This window comes from Festucalex cinctus, chromosome 20 (genome assembly GCF_051991245.1).
Source record: "Festucalex cinctus isolate MCC-2025b chromosome 20, RoL_Fcin_1.0, whole genome shotgun sequence".
Taxonomy (NCBI): Eukaryota; Metazoa; Chordata; class Actinopteri; order Syngnathiformes; family Syngnathidae; genus Festucalex; species Festucalex cinctus.
In genome coordinates, this window is record NC_135430.1 from 14,599,332 (window position 1) to 14,617,461 (window position 18,130).

Here is an 18,130-nt window from a genome sequence, read left to right on the forward strand (position 1 = left end):
AAAGAAGAAAGTCAATACTGTACAGTGTCGAAGCATTTGAGGTTGAATACAATCTGTTTCATTATGCTGATTGACATCCAAGTTGCCCCTTTTCATAACAATGTTTCCCTTAAAAAAAATATGGAAAAGTGAGCTTATTTGTTGAAGACGCCAACAGTTGCCCTCATTAAACCTTTATTAACTCTACAGTACATGCAATGTTTATACTGTAGCCGTTGCACACTTATCTTAACATCTGCTTATAATTGATACTGTATCCAATTAAGTATGTCGCAACCCGTTCTATGGCTAGAATCACACCTTTTCTTCTTTGTCAACATTTGTACCATTTTATTGTGGAGTCACAAAGTAATAAACACACAAACTAGCGAAAGTGGTGGTATACATAATTTCGTTTTTCTTTTATATTAGACACCTTTGTATAGAAAGAAACTACTATAGGCTATACAGTGCTTTAAAAGAGGGCAATATTTAATTTTATTTTACACACACTTTTCACCAAGTGTCACAGTCTTCCTCAGTGGCTGGTCTTACCCTTGGCAATGTAGTGGAGGACAGGAACAGAAGGAATGTCAGCACTGCAGATCCACAACAGGACCGCTGGGACTCCTTTAGCGCAAAGAAGGACTGTGGAATGACAACCCGTGGTGTTATGGATGTTTACACTTGAGCCTTCGTCGTCAAACATTTAGTTTCATAATCACCCTTTTAGTGTAAATAAATATATTCATGTTTTTTTTAAACTGTTTGGAAAGTGTCATGCACTTATAATAGATAAATAAAAATCAAGGTGAGCGTCAAACGTGATCCATGCAGCTGAATTTGTTAATTATCACCATGTCAAATCATAAAATACACATCTGACGTGTGTCTAAGATGATGTGAAATAGGCCAGACGTGCCAAACATTTGTGGAGTTAAAGCTGAAATGAAAGTTTTTTTTAAAAGAAGACAAAGCAGTAGGCCTAGGTGATAATGATTAAGTAGGTTAAAAGTATCAGTAAGAATAATGTAAACTAAATTCACACCCCTTGTACGAGTACTGTAATATGACAATCATTTGATAAAATACTTTGATTTCTACAATAAAAAATTCTGAACTTATGTCACAACTTGTCTTGTCTTATCTCCACTCTGTCAAAATGGCGGTCTTATCTGTCCTTTTAAAACAATTTGAACATCACTTTGGATTGGAATTTAATTTGTAAGAGTTGATTGATTTCAAAATGTGATGAAATGTCATTTGACTACTATAACAATCTGCCTGGTTTGTCTGCTAATCACAGGCAAAAGCAATTAATATGTCGTTTGTTTTCACCGTGTAAAGGAACCGTTTGCATTGGATTGGGGAAACACCATAAATGCCGAGATGTTCAGAATTGTTAGACTCTCCATCAGTTTTTATTATACTCTATATTTTTTATGAATATTAAAACAACGCTTGACAATGTTAATACAAGACATTGTATTATAGTTATTATCGTTAGGATTCATGAGAGGTCTCAAAAAATGTAGACTTTTTTTTTTTTTTTTTTTTTTTTCTCCACGAAAAGCATGTTTATTACGAGAGACGATCACCTGACTGGACTAGAGACCCAAATGTATTTTTCTCCTACACATTTGATGGCAGTGAACGCATCCCCACCCTATCCCGGAAGTAGAGTGACGCTGGCGCGGATGTTGAAAACAAACTAGGGTAGCTGTGTTCATATATGTCCGCTGTCTTTTATGTGAGTAAAAGACATTAACTTTATTCGACTCCCTAAAGTGACTCATTTGGACCCCATCTTGTCTTCGATAACACTCAATTTAAACAGCCAGAAAAGCGGTGACGACGGGATATGGAATTATCTGGCATTATCAAGAAAACAGGTAGGCTAGAGTTAGCTGGAGAAAAGTTGCGTTGGTGAGCTGTTTTTATATATAACCATTTATTGCTGCCCCATCTTTCTACCGAACTATAAAAAATCACGTTTTACTTATAGTTATTTAAAAGTTCTTATGTTGTTATTATTTCGTGCACTTGTGTGTGTGTGTGTGTGTGTGTGTGTACTTGAAACTAATTTGAACGCTTTCGTTTGCTAATTCAGTAAAGTTATCAATGCTAGCAACATTTATAAATGTAGAACTTTTATCTGCTACGCACATCAATATGCAGTTACGATTTTTTTTCTTTTCGAATCTAAGTATTTTGTTTTTGTGACCAACAGGCCACTCTTTGGTCGAGATCCGAGTTCGAGCTTTGAAGAGCATCCTGTGTAAGCTGAAGCATTCCCTGATTTCCATCCCTGATATTGTTCAAGAAAAGATGCTGTTTGTGCATCTCCTGGAATGGTTCAATTTCCCAGAGGTGCCCATGCAAGAGGAAGTCCTGGATTTGCTGTTGACTTTATCCAAGGTAGATGAAATTGAAGGCTATGCCCTCTATGCTTTTCAATTCATAATTGTTTTTTTGTTTCTGTTATGAAGCATCCAAGTGCAGCCCAGATGCTGAGAGATGTAGAGGCGGAGGATTTCCTTTCCCAACTGTCTGCTAACGTGGAACCGAGACTTCGAGCTGTCATTGACGCAACCCTGGACCAGCTGTTCCAGCTACCTGAGCTAATCCCCTGTCACACCACCGTCTATACGCATGGTCTCCACAACACAATTCCAGCGGGTGCTGCAAGCTCGGACAAATAGTTGATCAAATCTATTCAATAATGATAAAGATTAATTTATGAATAACTTATGTGATGTGACCTCTGAAACAACCACAGATTTACCATCCGACGAGCATCTTCCTAAAAGGGGATATTTCCAGAAGAGTATACATAACCAAGGGGATGTACCACCTCTGAAGATAGCAGGTATTTATTTAATTTTACTTTCTGTTGCACAATGCATCTGACAATAGAACCTCCAAAGTTGAACAGTTATCTATAGACAGATAAATATCTAAAGACAAATGACAGATAGCATCAACTTTTCCATCACAAGCAAAAGAAAACGCAAAACATTTGTGAAATTATTATTTAGATGTTCACTGAGCTGGAGTCTCACAAGATTTTCAAATGTCTTGCTTGATGGTTTGAGAGGTTCAAATTGTGTGGGCATAATTTTTTAAGATAATTTGATGGTTGAACTCCAAATTGTACCACTTTTGAGGGCTTTGACTTTGGATATTCCACTGTATATTTATTATCACTTTATTCCCCATGATGTTGCTTTGTGTTATCTTATCCACCTGATTTTTACAGTGAACGAGGAGGCTGTGAAGTGCTTGAAGTTCTCTGTGTTTCCGTGGTTGACTTTGACAAACACTGACAGACACATTCTATCATCCAATGAAAGGTGAGAGGCATCTGTATGATAATAATGAAAGCCTAGTAAAAAATAATTTCTGCACTAATGTAATTTATTTATTATATAGTAAGACATTTTCAATCATTGGAGTCCCCCCCCCCCCCCCCCCCCCCCGCCCCCTTTTCAATATCACCTCTTCCGAAAAAGTTCTTTAAGAAGCAGCAACCCCAACTTGGTACGGACCACGTGCGAGCTACTTTGTGACGTCATCATGCAGGACTTCCCTGCTGAGATCTTCTTGCAGAGGCCCAATATTGCAAAGGTGTGCACTCTTAACTCTTGCTTTGGGTGCAACATAAAGCACTGGCCTGTTCCCAAAAATACACTCTGTTGCCACCTGCACAATCTTAATGAGAGGCCACCCTCACGCTATTCAGTAAGGTACGCAAAACCCTGGAAACACCTCTCAGTATGATCAAGCACATTTTTACGCCATTGCAACTACAATATTACATCTATTTTTAAAACAGTATAGCGCGAGTGAACTTTCATGCTGAAGTCGAGTCATTAAAAGGACAGTTTCTTCATGTATTTTTTAGCTTCGATTTGCTGGGCTAAATTGCATCATCAATAATTCAACGTCATTTGCTCTTTTTATAGATTGACCTTTATTACAAATTTTCTCTTCATATCAGATTTTTAGCCTTGTTTTTAAAGACCACAAGTGTATCTCATCTTAAACTCATAAACTAGTAGGGCCGACAGGAAAATACACACACTGACGTGTACTCACACATACTGTATATCCTCAATCATTCATTTCATTAAATATTGCCTTCTCTGATGAAGCCTTTTCCTGTCTTCAGACTCTTCTGTCCCTTCTGAGGCTGGGGTCGGGCAAAGGTGAGGCGTGTTACCTCCACTTGCAGGCGCTCTCCTGCCTGAGGCAGCTTTGCGTGGGGCTGAGGCAGAGGCTGCGCTTTCATCAAGATCCCAGCTTCCACTCTGCCAAGCAAGGAGGTGCTACTTGTGAGTTAATGTGATGACGTTTTCTGTGAATTCACTTCTAATGTTCTAATGTAATGTGACAACTAGTTGAGATTTAGAATAATAATAAAAGAAGAGTAGTACTTCACTCAGGATTCACTTAATCAAATAAGAAGCTAAAGTACTAGAGTAGTCTGTGTTCTAAATGTGTTTATCTTTGCTTTGGCTATTTAGATACGGCTTCCCAGAATTCCTCCTATTCCCAGGAAGCACAGGCAACCCAGCATTCACAGGTGTCTTCCCTAGCAGCAGAGTGCTCTCCTCGGCCATCTGTGGTTGGGGGAACGGGTCAGAGAGTCAGGGGTGATGGGCAAGATGGAGATGCAGCTTCCAACAGGTATGCGTATGGATTTTATGATCCCTTAACATCTTTCTGTCTATATTCATAAGTGGCTAATGTTTGTTTTTTTCCATCGAGTGGCAGTTCACACAGAAGTGCAGTAGCAGCCCAGACAGCCAGCCAGACACCCCCTCCAGATGTGGGTCGCTTGGCACTCCCTGACCAGGGTCTGGAAGATGACCCAGAGATGGGGTTGCAGCAGCTCACTTTAGCTCAGTTCACTGTTGCCACCCTGGAACATGTTATCCCGCTGCTTAAGACAGGTAAGTATTGGTGTTGTACATATCCGAGCGCGGAACTCTTTCTCAAAATGTGATCAATGGCCCCCCAAAAAATTATATATCTTGCCAAGCCATTCAAATGTGTGCAAACATTTGATCCCAATTTATTATATTCTTTTCATTCTCGATATTTTTTTTTTAACTGATATTTTTGTGATGGTTCAGTCCATGAATGCATTACGCGATGTGTGGATGGTCTGTTTTGAAAAATAACTACGCAAGGACTGGAAAAAAAAACAACAAATACTCATATGATTGTTATTTGGCTTCATTCTTAGTATTACTGTTTAACTTCATTATTTATGAATAGGGATGTTTGACACCCCTTTTTTTTTTCAGACCAATGTGTACCATAGTCATTGATACAGATACTACGAGGACCATACTTTTGATATATTTCCCCACTCAAAAAAAACTAATGACAGATATCTGTTTTAAAAGAAAGACATACAACCCCTAGCAAAAAGTATGGAATCACCAGTCATGGACGAGCACGTTTCATTCTGTGGATCAAACTCAGATAAAAAGCATGAAACAGTCGTAAGGTCATTCCAAGGTGCCACATCTTGTTTTTCAGAAACACTAAAAGAAATGAAGAAAAAACATTGTGCTGGTCAGTAAATGTTACTTTTATTGAGCAAGTGCAGGAAAATAAATATGGAATCATTCCATTCTGAAGAAAAAAAAATATGAAATCACTCCATTTTGAGCAGAAAACTGAGTGAGTGCTCATCCAAGACTGGTGATTCCATACTTTTTGCTAGGAGTTGCATGTACTGGGACCGTTACAAAAAAGTGGTGTCAAACATCCCTATCTAAAATGTGCAGTTCTGGGTAAAATGGATTTGATTTATAGTATTTTGGAAAATAGCTCTTCAAATAATCCACTTGTCAAAAAAATAAATAAATAAATAACTAAATAAAAAAAATTCCTTCTCATCCTTTTGTATTTCTCAGATGGTTCGCATGTATTCTGTCGCGTTCTGGAGCTGCTGTTCGACACCGTCCTCCTGCTTGGGGACAGCATTTGTGAACTGGTCTGGGACGATGGCAGCCTGGTGGGGATGGAGCTGGCAAGTCAAAACACAGCTTGTGACAGCCTCTTATGCAGATGAATGGATGCGCCTCACTTGAACGGGGGGGGGGGGGGCTGGTGTGCTGAGTTTTGCCTCCAGGCAATTTGCCACAAACGCGTCGGCATACGCTAGTCAGGAGTCAACGCGGATTTGATGCGTGTGATTAGGCAAAATGAATTTCAGAATGCTACACTACTTCTCATTTTGCAACCAATATGCTGTGAGTAGAAGGATTTCTGTTGCCATTTTGGTTTTAAACAGTGCCTCATGCAGTGGAAAAACTGGGAAATCTCCCAATATTTGGATCCAATGGAGCCATATGAATTTTCATAACAAAGACAACCCCAGAGACTAGCTGCAGGTTGTAGACGGTGTATGTGGGTGCATATGAAACCCAAAATAGAAATTAGTAATATGATGTTTTAGTCATTTGATTGACAGCTAATCCAGGGTGTTTCAGCTCCTTGTGGCCCAATATAGAAAATGGATGGCATTTTTTTTTTTTCAGTTTTTACAACAAGAATCGAAAAGTTGTATTATGCCACTTTTTTTTTCTTTTTTCACCCTCCATTTAAGATTAGATTCCTCTGTTGTTGGGCTTATACTGTACACTTGTCAAGAAAGAATGCCCTCAGGCCCTCTGCTGTTTAATACATGCCATTCAACATCTTGTGGCCTGTTTTGTCATATTTATGTGGAGAGCAGTTTTGTGTGGCAGACTTTTTTTTTTTTTTTTGTCCAATGGGAATGCGCTTGTCTAAGTTAACCAGCCAAATAATAAACAAGACACTTACTGCCCCCTACTGGTATTAATCAATCACTGTTTCTAACAGAACAAAGTGTCTGAGAATAGACTGCTCTAGTTTCTTCATTGTGAGATGGCTGCGACTGTATTTTGTCCAAAAATAACACTCAAATCCTCCTTTACATTCAATTTCTCATGTCGGCATTGAACAAGCATTTCCCTTGGCTGTCAGCCACTAGCTGTGCAATGTCTATGAAGTGAACATTCATGATGGAACAACATTCGTTACTGTGTGTATTTTAGAAAGAGAAGCTACAAACATGCATGGACTCGCTTGCAGATGTCCTGAGTTACCACCAGGACAATAGCGGCGGTTCTCAAGTCCACCACAGAGTTGCATACACAGGCTCAGCAGTCTTCATCATGAAATTCCTGCAGACCATACTTCCTCTTGAAAAGGTTGGTGTGCTAACCTAACTCTGTAAATAGTTAATTTAATAATAATAATGCACGATTCTTTATCTCACAGGCTAGTGGGAATGTTCCAAAGAACACAGTAACGGCTATTTTTCACCTGTGCCTGGACAAGTCATTTGGAATGGCACTACCCAGCATGCAAGAGACTGCAGTGGCCTACTTGGAGCAGTTAAACTCTGATAGTCATGAGCTCTACAGGAGGGTGACCCATGCTGCTCTCTGGATGGAATCCACTTGCACCTTCCTCAAGGAGGTACAGACTGAGGTATGAAGTCACATACTTGCAGTAAAATGAGCTCGCATATACGCTGACTTGAATTATACTGTACAGGGACACCTCCAATTTCAAACACAATCCACTCTGTCATGCTGGTTAAAGTTCCAAAATAAAGTGAGAGTGACTTAATTTCCAGGTGCCTTATTACATGTACAGGCAATGTTTTATGTTTTCGCATTTTAACATAAGTGTAAAAATAAATTAGTTACTGTTAAATAAAAATAACAAGATAAAATAAACTACTCACACTTTGAAGATGTTCGAACCAGAGTTTTGAGAGCGATACTGTCACCTTCTTATGTTAGGCATAAGAAGTGTATTTTTGTTTTTAATGTGTTGTGTTATGACTTATGAATGCCCCAACCTGTGAATTATTAGCATAATGAGCCTTAGCTTGGCTGATTTATTCATTTATTTTTGCTTTGTGTTGCGTGCATTTAAGTTATTTAAGTTACAAGTAAGCTTCCTGTATGCAGCTGCTTGATCGAAATGAAAAAAAGTGACATTACTCATCATGTAATCCTTTTAAAGGAACTTTTTTTTTTTTTTTTTGCCATGCTACCACAAAGTGTAATTGCACATACAATACTGTAGGTGGCGGTGGCGTTGTCAGAGTGTGCAAGGACTATTCGCTCGCTGCAGAGGTGTACTTAGGACAATTTTATAGACAAATGATATTAATTATAGTCATGGCGGAGAGTTTGGTGTGGTGGTGAAATATTTTCTTCTTCCTGTGCGGGACGTAACAAAAATTGAGACACACTGCTTTAAAGGCACACATCCAATGCCACATATATTATTTGCTGCCGGAGTTACTAACAGTTTTTCTAAGCGTACACTTTATAAAAAAACATCCGGATGTCCTCTTGTATTACATTTTTTTTTCCAATAAATGGTTATTTGTCTTTTGTCAATTGTTAGGGGCGTTTGCCTTTAGGCATGACGCATTAGATTTATAATAAGATTTTGGAGTGCGTCTGTGGGAATTTGTGTTCATTTATCAATAGGAACTTGTGTCAAAACAACAGTGTACAAGTCACTTCAATTCCAGCCAGCACATTTTTTTTTTCATTCAGGGAGAGAAGAACTGGCCGGAGCTCCTGGAGTTAGCGGAGCAGGCAGTAGAAGGTCTTCCATTTCATGAGCACTTGCCGGTCATCAAGGAATGTGTTCACATATGTTCCCATTTGTGAGTTAAACATTAATCACCACATATTCGTCACATGACTACTTTTTGAACTGATGTGATATGCCATCAGGTGGAAGTTTGATCAGCCCAATCCAGTCCTCCAGACTGAGAGTCAGAAAGTCTTCCTCAAGCTGCTGTCTCATCCATTGCTGCTCGTCAAGATAGAAACCTACATGTGCACATTAACTGTCGTCAAGGTCAGAGCTGGTGTCTTATCAGACAGACAGGCAGTCAGTGCTGAAATGAGTTACTGTCTGTCACGCACTAAACGCTAATATGCTCCATTTATTCAGTGTTTTTAAGACTTGCACTAGTGTTTATTTACACTATCCACAGGAGTGTCTCGGCATACAGAATACGTCACGACCAAAATCGGGTCGCTGCAATGGAGTCAACTTCCTCCTACACCACAAGGTGCTGTATGAAATTAGCGCCTTTGGACTACAGGATTCTTCAGAGAAGGTGGGCGAACGTTTCTGTCTGTCTTTTGAATGTAATCTGTTATATATCTGTTTATATATATATATATATATATGCCGTAACTCATTTTAAGATGTCAAGTGGGTTCAGTGGCTAGACTCATTCTTTCATAAACATTCAACATAAGAACGCCTTTTATTTTTAAATAATTAAAAAATAATAATAGGGACCTGGGTTTAAGGTGTCATTAATCTGACCAAATTCAACTGAAGACAGCAGATGATTCTGCGGTCAGAAGTCATATAACCCTTATATTTATTTATTTATTTATTTTTAGCTGTGGCAGTTAAAATTCATCTCATCTTATTTTTTTTTTTAAACATTTCGGTAATTAGCATAGTACGCCAAACACAGTTGATTTTTTTGATCAGAGAGAGCAAAGATGGCTGAGGTACCTGAGGTCAAATGTCAAATCAGTTCTTGTTCCTGCTGTGAGCTCTGACATACATTTTAAACAAAATCTCAATGAAAGTGGCTGCGGTAGCTAAGATGAAAAGGTAAATTTGTACAATTTTCAACGTTAACCCCCTGGAAGTCAACCCAAAAATGTCTTTACAATAATATATGGCCCACTACTGTAAACACAGAGCATCCTGAATAATATTGCATTTGTAGAACATGAACTATTAGCACAAACCCTTTGTTTTGTTTACCACCAACTTTATTCATGTGTCACTATTTACTATTTCAGTGTGAGAGTACAGTATCTTTTTAGAGATGAATAACCTAATATAATATATTTTATATAATATGGGCATGTTTTGTGTCTAGATGAGTGCATTACATTACATAACATAACATACGTTTTAAGACACCCCATGCATTTCATTCAGCCATATGAGTGAACAATGTCAATTAAATTGTGGGTGTACTAGCTAAAAAGTGACCTTGAAAATGTAAGTCTAATTAACTGTTGTAACACCCCACTGTGTCCCTTTAAAATGTTAATTCTACCCATTTTAAGGTTTCTGGGGCAAGGTCATTCCTGCAAAATGACTCTTGCCAGCCATCACTTTTTAGGGATGTTAGTTTAGGTCCTGGTTGTGAGCAGAAATAGTAATTAAACAAAAGGCTCGCGCAGCAGTTATGTGCATCGCGGGCCTTGTAAAGCTCTCCAACATTATATTAAGGCTGTTAAACTGCCAACATCACGTAGTGTTAGACATTTAAAAGTCTGTCACTTGCATTACCTGCTGTCTTTATCCACAGTGCTAAATGTCACTCCACCACTTAACCTGTGATCTACAGGTGAATGTCGCTGCCAAGGATATCCTACTATTCCTGCTCAAGGGACGATTGATGATGACAACATCAACCTGGGAGAGATTCATTGCCGCACTTTCCCGGGTCATCGCCATTTTACAGGTTTTGTGCTCTTGCAAAATTCTATTTGTACTGCACACCTCACAAAGCTACGGAAGAGGATTAGGGCCAGTGTAGAGCAAAAAAATAAATAAATAAATAAATTAAAAAAAAATAATAATAATAAAAGGTTGTCAGGATTCTCACTTCATTCTCACATTCTGACTTTATAAAGTCAGAATTCTGTGATTAACTCATTCAATCACAGCCATTCTCCCTGAAGCAACCTAATTCGCTCCCCGCTGTTTTACTGGATTTTCTTTGCAAGGCCCACAGAATATTGTGTTCTATTGCTATCAAAACATGGAACCTACCAAAAGAAAGATTAGAGTCTCTTCTTTCATCAGGAAAAAAAAAATGTTTCTATCTGTTTCCGTTTTGCAGTAATTAGAATGAGAATATAGCTAAGTTTAATCATTATTCACAAATCTGCTTAGAATTGTGGGGGAACAGCTTGTTTTCGTCATGGCCCTGGTTGATCTATTTTACTCTGCTGCCTCATGCAGGTAATTTTTGTAATTGCTACCATTTTTGTCACCCATTCTCTGCAGTTGAGAGGCTGCATCAAAGCCTTCTGTATGCTCTAGCATTAAAAAAACAAAAAAACAAAAAAAAACGGATAAATACGTCTTTGGGACACTAATACATTTACAGTAGAAGTATTTATACATTTTTGGGAGCAATTGAGTTAAAGTCTAAATTATCACTTTAGTTAGAATTCTGCGATTAGTCAGAATTCTGAGATTAAAGTCAGAATTCTCACTTTTAAGTAAGAATTCTGATTATAAAGTGAGAATTCTCACTTTAAAGAATTCTGTGATTGAAGTCAAAATTATCACTTAACAGTCAGAATTCTGAGACTAGTCAGAATTCTCACATTAAAGTGAGAATCATCACCGATTTCAAAATCAGAATTCTGAAAATAAAGTCAGAATCATGCCAACCCTTTTTTTTTTCTCTTCGCTTGGCCTAATCCTCTTGCGTACAAAGCCCTATAGTGCTCTGAATTTATTATCTCATATTAAAGGAGAGAGTTGGGTGGGGGGTGTTGAATGTTCCCCCATAATCAAAAATAACTGTGATCAAAAGTGCAAATGTAGCATTTGTGGACCAACAAAGGCTGTTTATTGAGCTGCCAGAGAGCAATATTTAGTTATTGTCTCATTTACATAGTTTCCTTTTTGGGCGAGGGGCTGCTTGCTGTTATTAATTGTTCCATTTCAGCCAGCCAAAAGCCTGAAAATCCCTTATAAATATGCATGTGATTGTGACAAGGCTGTCGAGCATGATTTAATTCAAGGGCGCCATTCACAAATGTGCCCATCCTGTCAGCTAGTGACAAAATGTAAACCACCCTTAATCAAAGTGACGCATATTTGACTTATTCTTGTGCTGCTTAGCAGGAATTCCCCATTGTTCACTTCACTGTCTGCCAAGACTGTTTGTTTGAAAATGTGTGCGTGCGTGTGTGAGGCAGGGTTATGCCAGCACCGAGGAGTCACTGGGAAGCTGTGTCCTGCTGCTAAGTGACATGTCGGAGGTGGCGAGAGACGACACGTTTCCAAGCGCAGCCAAGTTAAAAGCAGCTCTCAAACTTCTTTTCACCAGACAGCCCACGTGAGTCAACATTTCTAATGGTGTCTCCCCGTGTGCGTCTGTGTGTGCCATATTTCTGCCCAGGATGTGTGTGCGCTAATGGCATGGTACTTCTGTTCCTCGGCTTAGACAAAGTGATTAGTTGGCTCTCGGCGTCTTTTTTTTTTTTTTAAGCAAACCAGACAAGCTCTCGAGACTTTTTGTGATGGACATATTATTACAGTCTGTTGCTGTCGGCCGACCGGCTCATCAAGTCATCTAAATGCTTTGCGAGGTCTGTGTAAAACAGCTACTCGGTCCCAGTCTATGAATATTGATGGAAATGGAAATTCACAGCCGGCCAGTCGATGAGCTCCGCTGAATTTTGAACACATAACAGATTTGTCTGCGCTGCTTGACGCTTTTGTTAGCGATTATGTGAGGAGTATTTTGCCTCTGAAGCGGCTTGTGTACCGTCATAATGAAGATAAAAAGCTTATTTCTTGACAACACTAAAGTTGATTTATGTGGTCATGCTGTGAGCAGATGATTATTTTCTTGGGTGGGTTTTCAATTAGGTGCTCTCTGTGTTCATTGTAAACAGGGTGAGAATAGCAGCAGTTCAACACATCATGGCTCACCTAACTGGAGCGGGCGATGCTAAAATAATCAGGCCGCAGCTGGACCAGGCGGTGACCTCTTCGCTTCCCAATCTATATTGCATCAGATACCTGGTGAACGTCAGTCTTGACACAAACAGCAAGTCTGTACTGAAGGTATGAATTCAGGATAATGAACCTAAAATGATCTATAACCTTCACAGCTGAACTTTGACCTTCTCTAAACTTTTGAATGCAAAAGTCCAACTGTTTAATGCTTCAGTACTTACAACCAGCTGTTTTCTAATTCATAAAAATAAATTACAAAAAAATATAAATCTAATAAATACAAAAAAATACAAAAATAAATAATACATTTAAATAAAAATCTAAATGTCCAATTTTCCAATTTCCAAGACGTTAACTTCAATACCTTTCCGTGACTCTTCCAGGTTGTCTGTTTCTCTGTTGCAATTGTTTTTCTTGAATTTATAATTTGGCCATAATACAGAGACAGACTCCTGGAAAGTGAACAGAGTGAGTTTCACTGGCTTAGCAAAGTTGGCTTCAGTACTGTACATCTAGTCTGTCGTGGTGTTGGCGCACTCATATAACTCCACCAATCTATAGCCTGAACAGTCTTTTTTTTGTTTGTTTTGTTTCAAGGTTTTTAGCTTGAAACAATGCAGGTAATATTTAAAGGGCAAGTCAACCCCAAAATGTTCTTTACAATATGTTCTATGCGGGCCTACCAGTCTCAAAATAGCGTTCTGTTTAATATTATGTAAAATATGGATATAGCAGCAAAATCCAACTGTTTTTATCCATCTCAGTTGGTGGCCATTTTGCTACTTGCTGTCGACTGAAAATTACATCACAGTTATTCAGGGCTCAGGCAATGACCAATCACGGTTCATCTTGCCAATGTCACATGACCAAACTAAAAAAAACAGGGTAGCTGTAATTGGTCATTACCTGAGCCTTGCCTGTGATGTCATTTTCAGTCTATAAGAAGTGGCAAAATGGCCGCCACCAGAGATGAAGATTAATTCATATTCCACAAACTCAATATTAAACAGAATGTCGTGTTGAGACTAGTGGGGGTCCTTGAAACATATTGTAAAGAAAATTTAGGGGTTGACTTCCCCTTTAAATCATTTTTACAGTCTTGGTAATATTTTGGGGAAAAGTACCATAAATGAAAAAATGTTTAATTTATCTCACAACAACACAAAAACACTAACTACAAAACTTTATTGTTAATTTCCCCCACGATTGATTCAGAAATGTTTTCAGTTCCAATCCTTATACAAACCGTAAAGTTGTGGCGAATGCCTGTTGATGTTTGATGTTAAGGTGGAAGCGGTGGAGAAGCTCTTCTCCATGCTGTCTTCAGACACTGTTGACGTGGCTCTAAGAAGATCGGCTGCCGAGCAGCTGTCTGTGGTTCTGCAGGGTGAGCTTTCTCTAAAAAAAATAAAATAAAAAACCTCCTTACACTTCTTTTCTGTAATTCTCATAAACTCTTTAAACATCACCTTTTAGTTTACATCGGCGTTTCCTACCATATGCCTTGAATGCTGTCAAACCGGGGGAAGCGTTTATGTTTTTCCAGAAAAGCTGCTGACTGCTTGCTTTCTTGGCCCCTGCTTACTTTACTTTTCTGCTTTCTAAATTGGTTTCACAACACACTCTATCTCGCTCTCATCACTTTGTTGAAGTTTCAAACAGTGCGGTTGAAAACAATTATGAGGTGATCCAACTGACTTCTCTCTGCGGGCACAATTTCTTTGAAGTGACATGAACATCCATTGATTTCACTTTAGTAGGTTGAGCAAATCAAATTTTGAACCTGTTTCAGGAATTGTGTTTGAAATCTATGTGGATGATATCATGAAAAAGACATGAACACTTTGGGTTATGTCACAGCTTTCCCACTACGTTTTGTTTTTAAAAATACATTTATAGCCTGTGTATTTTTTTTCCCTCTTTCTTCTTTGTAGCAACAACAATGCATCCAGTCCTGAAGAATCTCGGAATAACTGACAAAGTTATTTCTTTCCTCACCGACACTGTCAACGGTAACAAGGTAAACTCAAATCTTGTTTAAGAAAATAATACACAACCGTACACTGCAGTGATTCAATCGAATGAAACGGAGGAATCCTGGTTGGTTGTGTGCAGTCAACAATAACTTCCCCTGTATGACCTCATTCACGCACGCATGTAAGTTCACTTGTTGCCAGTGGATGTCGACGAGATCCACTGAGGCGTGGATGATAGAAGGATGAGATGGCCCGTATTAACAGTGTCAGACAGGCCCCCCCGGTAGGCTGTGTTTTTCGCCCTCCAGGCCTTGAATCAGACGCAGTATTTGTCTACATTGAAGGAGACAGAATTAGCTGTCTGCAGGTGCTATTTGTCCCATCGCGGCACTGCGGTGTCACTAGAAGAGTTCATTTGTACAGTGTGCAGGACCGCTGCTCATTTTCTTGCCACTGAATGTGTTTGTTGTCCCTCTGCACAGAGTTTGGACTGCATGTTGGAACCTTGCGTGTGTATCCTGAGAAAACTGGTGTATGCTGATCCATCCCTGAGGAGCAGCCTGGCGCAACGCAACCGCCTGCTCGTCACTCTGCTCCGAGGTGCATTATTTTAGAAAGACATCTCATTACGAAATTCTGTACGCTTGTTGCTGTGAATGTGGGGTAGCGCATAGGCACATTTGGATACAAAAATGTAAGTCATGTTATGGCATACTCACTGAACACTAGGGACGTAACAATAAGCGCGATATCGTGATCTTAAAACTGCCACAATATCGTCATGTTCACGATATTTAAATGCAACACATCTGTAAAAAAAAAGAAAAAAAAGTCAGGTTGATTTCCATTTGTGCAGTTCTAGCACCCTCTGGTGGCTAGTTTTTTAGTTCAACTTAATTTCTATTAGGGACGTTTTGGCCCTTCTATGTTTTAAAATCTATACTAATTGTCAGATGATGGGGAACGTAATATGCCTGTGACGCAAGTCAATATGTGGAGGAACTCAATGCGTGCGTGCATTAACAACATAGCATTGTAATAATAAAATAAATAAATAAATAATAATAATAATAAGAAGAATAACATAACCTTGCTGTTATGTGCAAAAGGACAATATTGTGCTTTTTTTTTTTAGTGTGAGCTCTTTTTTTATTTATTTTTTATTTATTTATTTATTTATTTATTTATTTATTTATTTTAACAATATCGTGACCTTTTTTAAATATCGCCAGCCTCCCCACAATATCATGATAATTATCTTATCGTGAGCTTCATATTTCGATAATATCGTATCGTGACGTTTGGATATCGTTACATCCTTACTGGACACTTCATTAGGAACAGTTGTACAATTCCATGAGAGCCAATAAAAAAAATTTGGACAAAAGGAACCTGCAAAGTAAATTCGTAAATATGTTGCTAAATACATTATAGATATTGAAAGATAACTCCTAAAAGAATACGAAAAGAGTAAGAAGTAACACAAAGGAACTTTAAATTAACTAATAATTAACACATTCGTTTGGACACCCCTACTCATTATACTTGGAACTAACAAATACCGGTACGCCAAATTTACCATCTCAAGAAATTAAAATACAGAATTATATAAGAAAGGATTAAAAATGATTTTTTATATTGGTTTGGCTACCTGAAAGTGTGTGTTCATGTTTTGGAACTCTTTTGGGATGAATTATAAAGGCATGAAGCTTTTCCTTGATATTTTAATTTACTGAGAATGAGATGCACCGTAATTATTGTGCAGCACATACAAAATTGGGTTACATGCTCTGTCTTGTGCATAGTATCTCTAATCATGAAGGCAAACAATAACAACCGGGGTGAGGCTGCCGTCCTAATGTGTTTGCTGCTCTTTGATGAAATAAGCAGCACGGTAACATGGTGAGTTTTAACAACCCAGCTATTATATGCATCAATTCAGAATCTTTTTACAGTGTTTTTTTTTTTTTTTTCAGGTCGGACAAATCAGCAAACGATGGCCCTCTCTCGCCATTCTCCCTCCCGCTGTCAGTAGTTCGCAGGTAAACTTTGAGGCCTCTATCATCACTCTTAATTTGGTTGCTTAAAATTGTTTCTATCTAATACAACTGTCTCTTTTACCCTTCAAGGTACAACATGCCTTTCAAGGCCGTGAGCCATCATGCTGTCAGCCCGTACCGTTGCGTCCTGATGCCCGCCTCAGATCTGCTCACCTTAGCCCCTGCCCGTCAAGCCTTGCAGGTGGTCTGGAACGTTGCATGGCACTGCGGTATCGACAACCTGCTGGAGGATCTCAATAGCTCGACCGACAACGCTGAGTAATTCACTTTGCTGCTCTACCATAATGTTGGATGTTCCTCTCTTTCTTTGCTCCAAAAAGCGGAAAACTACATTACAAAAACATTGCGTTACAACATACAATTGTCGTGTTCTGAGAAAAACTGAGAGAAAAATTGTACTGAAACATGTTTTCCGAAGGTTTGATATCTTATGTTTCATTTGTCTTCATTTCCCCGATATGGGGCCTAATTGAAACAGATGAGCATGGCTCTAATACAGTTTAAGCTAGCTACATTTCATACTATCAGTGTACTTTTAGAGCAGGGGTGTCCAAACTTTTTCATTTGAGGGCCACATCCAGAAAATCAGAAGGGCGCAAGGGCCACATAAAATGTTATGAAGAGAAATTGTGTTTAGTCCTAAACATTGTACAAATTATTTATTTGTTCTTTTGCATATTTAGAAAAATGCTACAGTATATGAACCAATTTATTTGTAATATGGCAGTAGAGTTATTATAGTTTTGGAATTTTTCATTTTAGTTTGTTTTTATTTGTTTTCAGGGTGGTTCTGTTAATTTTTATTAGTTTAGTTGTTTTAAAAAATGCTTAGTTTTAGTTTAGTTTAGTTTGTTAGTTTCAGTATTAGTATTTTTTTATTTTTTTTTTATGTGCATTACTCTTGTGCGCAATATTTAAAAAACACCATGGGAGTGACATCATCTGACGGTGCTTTTCTATTGGCTGCTGCTAGATGGCGTCACTTCTGTGTGACATACTTTCAAACGTCATTATTCCGGTTTATATAAAAAATAAATCTACTAAAAATCACATTTAAAATCATCCCCAAAGGCTCGTGCATTAAATTAATTACCAAAAACGAAGGACATGTTTGCTATAATTATAGTTAGTTTTATTTAGTTTTGAAAACATAAAATGTAGTTTCAGTTAGTTTTCGTTTTTTAAAAACCATTTTTGTTTTTATTTTATTTCGGTCACAATATTGTTTTTTGAATTTTTGTTTTTTCATTAGTTTTAGTTAACTAAAATAACTTTAATGGCACCTGTTTTTCG

General features: G+C 38.3%; 1 protein-coding gene across 2 annotated transcripts in view; it reads left to right on the forward strand.

Moving 5' to 3' along the window:
- Window positions 1-1,701: 1,701 nt before the first annotated feature.
- rttn (rotatin) overlaps window positions 1,702-18,130 on the forward strand; it is a 41,743-nt gene continuing 25,314 nt past the window's right edge. Inside the window, exons 1-24 of one of the 2 annotated variants that reach the window (XM_077509322.1) lie at window positions 1,702-1,871; window positions 2,210-2,397; window positions 2,469-2,658; window positions 2,759-2,848; window positions 3,239-3,332; window positions 3,492-3,606; window positions 4,151-4,313; window positions 4,506-4,668; window positions 4,750-4,934; window positions 5,910-6,025; window positions 7,077-7,232; window positions 7,303-7,515; window positions 8,604-8,716; window positions 8,787-8,913; window positions 9,053-9,178; window positions 10,445-10,561; window positions 12,036-12,175; window positions 12,738-12,909; window positions 14,089-14,188; window positions 14,736-14,821; window positions 15,260-15,377; window positions 16,583-16,679; window positions 16,754-16,819; window positions 16,907-17,095. In XM_077509322.1, coding sequence (XP_077365448.1) covers window positions 1,841-1,871; window positions 2,210-2,397; window positions 2,469-2,658; window positions 2,759-2,848; window positions 3,239-3,332; window positions 3,492-3,606; window positions 4,151-4,313; window positions 4,506-4,668; window positions 4,750-4,934; window positions 5,910-6,025; window positions 7,077-7,232; window positions 7,303-7,515; window positions 8,604-8,716; window positions 8,787-8,913; window positions 9,053-9,178; window positions 10,445-10,561; window positions 12,036-12,175; window positions 12,738-12,909; window positions 14,089-14,188; window positions 14,736-14,821; window positions 15,260-15,377; window positions 16,583-16,679; window positions 16,754-16,819; window positions 16,907-17,095 — 3,155 coding nt within the window. In that variant the 5' untranslated portion in view covers window positions 1,702-1,840. Of the gene's footprint in view, window positions 1,872-2,209; window positions 2,398-2,468; window positions 2,659-2,758; window positions 2,849-3,238; window positions 3,333-3,491; window positions 3,607-4,150; window positions 4,314-4,505; window positions 4,669-4,749; window positions 4,935-5,909; window positions 6,026-7,076; window positions 7,233-7,302; window positions 7,516-8,603; window positions 8,717-8,786; window positions 8,914-9,052; window positions 9,179-10,444; window positions 10,562-12,035; window positions 12,176-12,737; window positions 12,910-14,088; window positions 14,189-14,735; window positions 14,822-15,259; window positions 15,378-16,582; window positions 16,680-16,753; window positions 16,820-16,906; window positions 17,096-18,130 lie in introns of those variants that run through there. The other variant, XM_077509321.1, reaches the window with a different exon arrangement.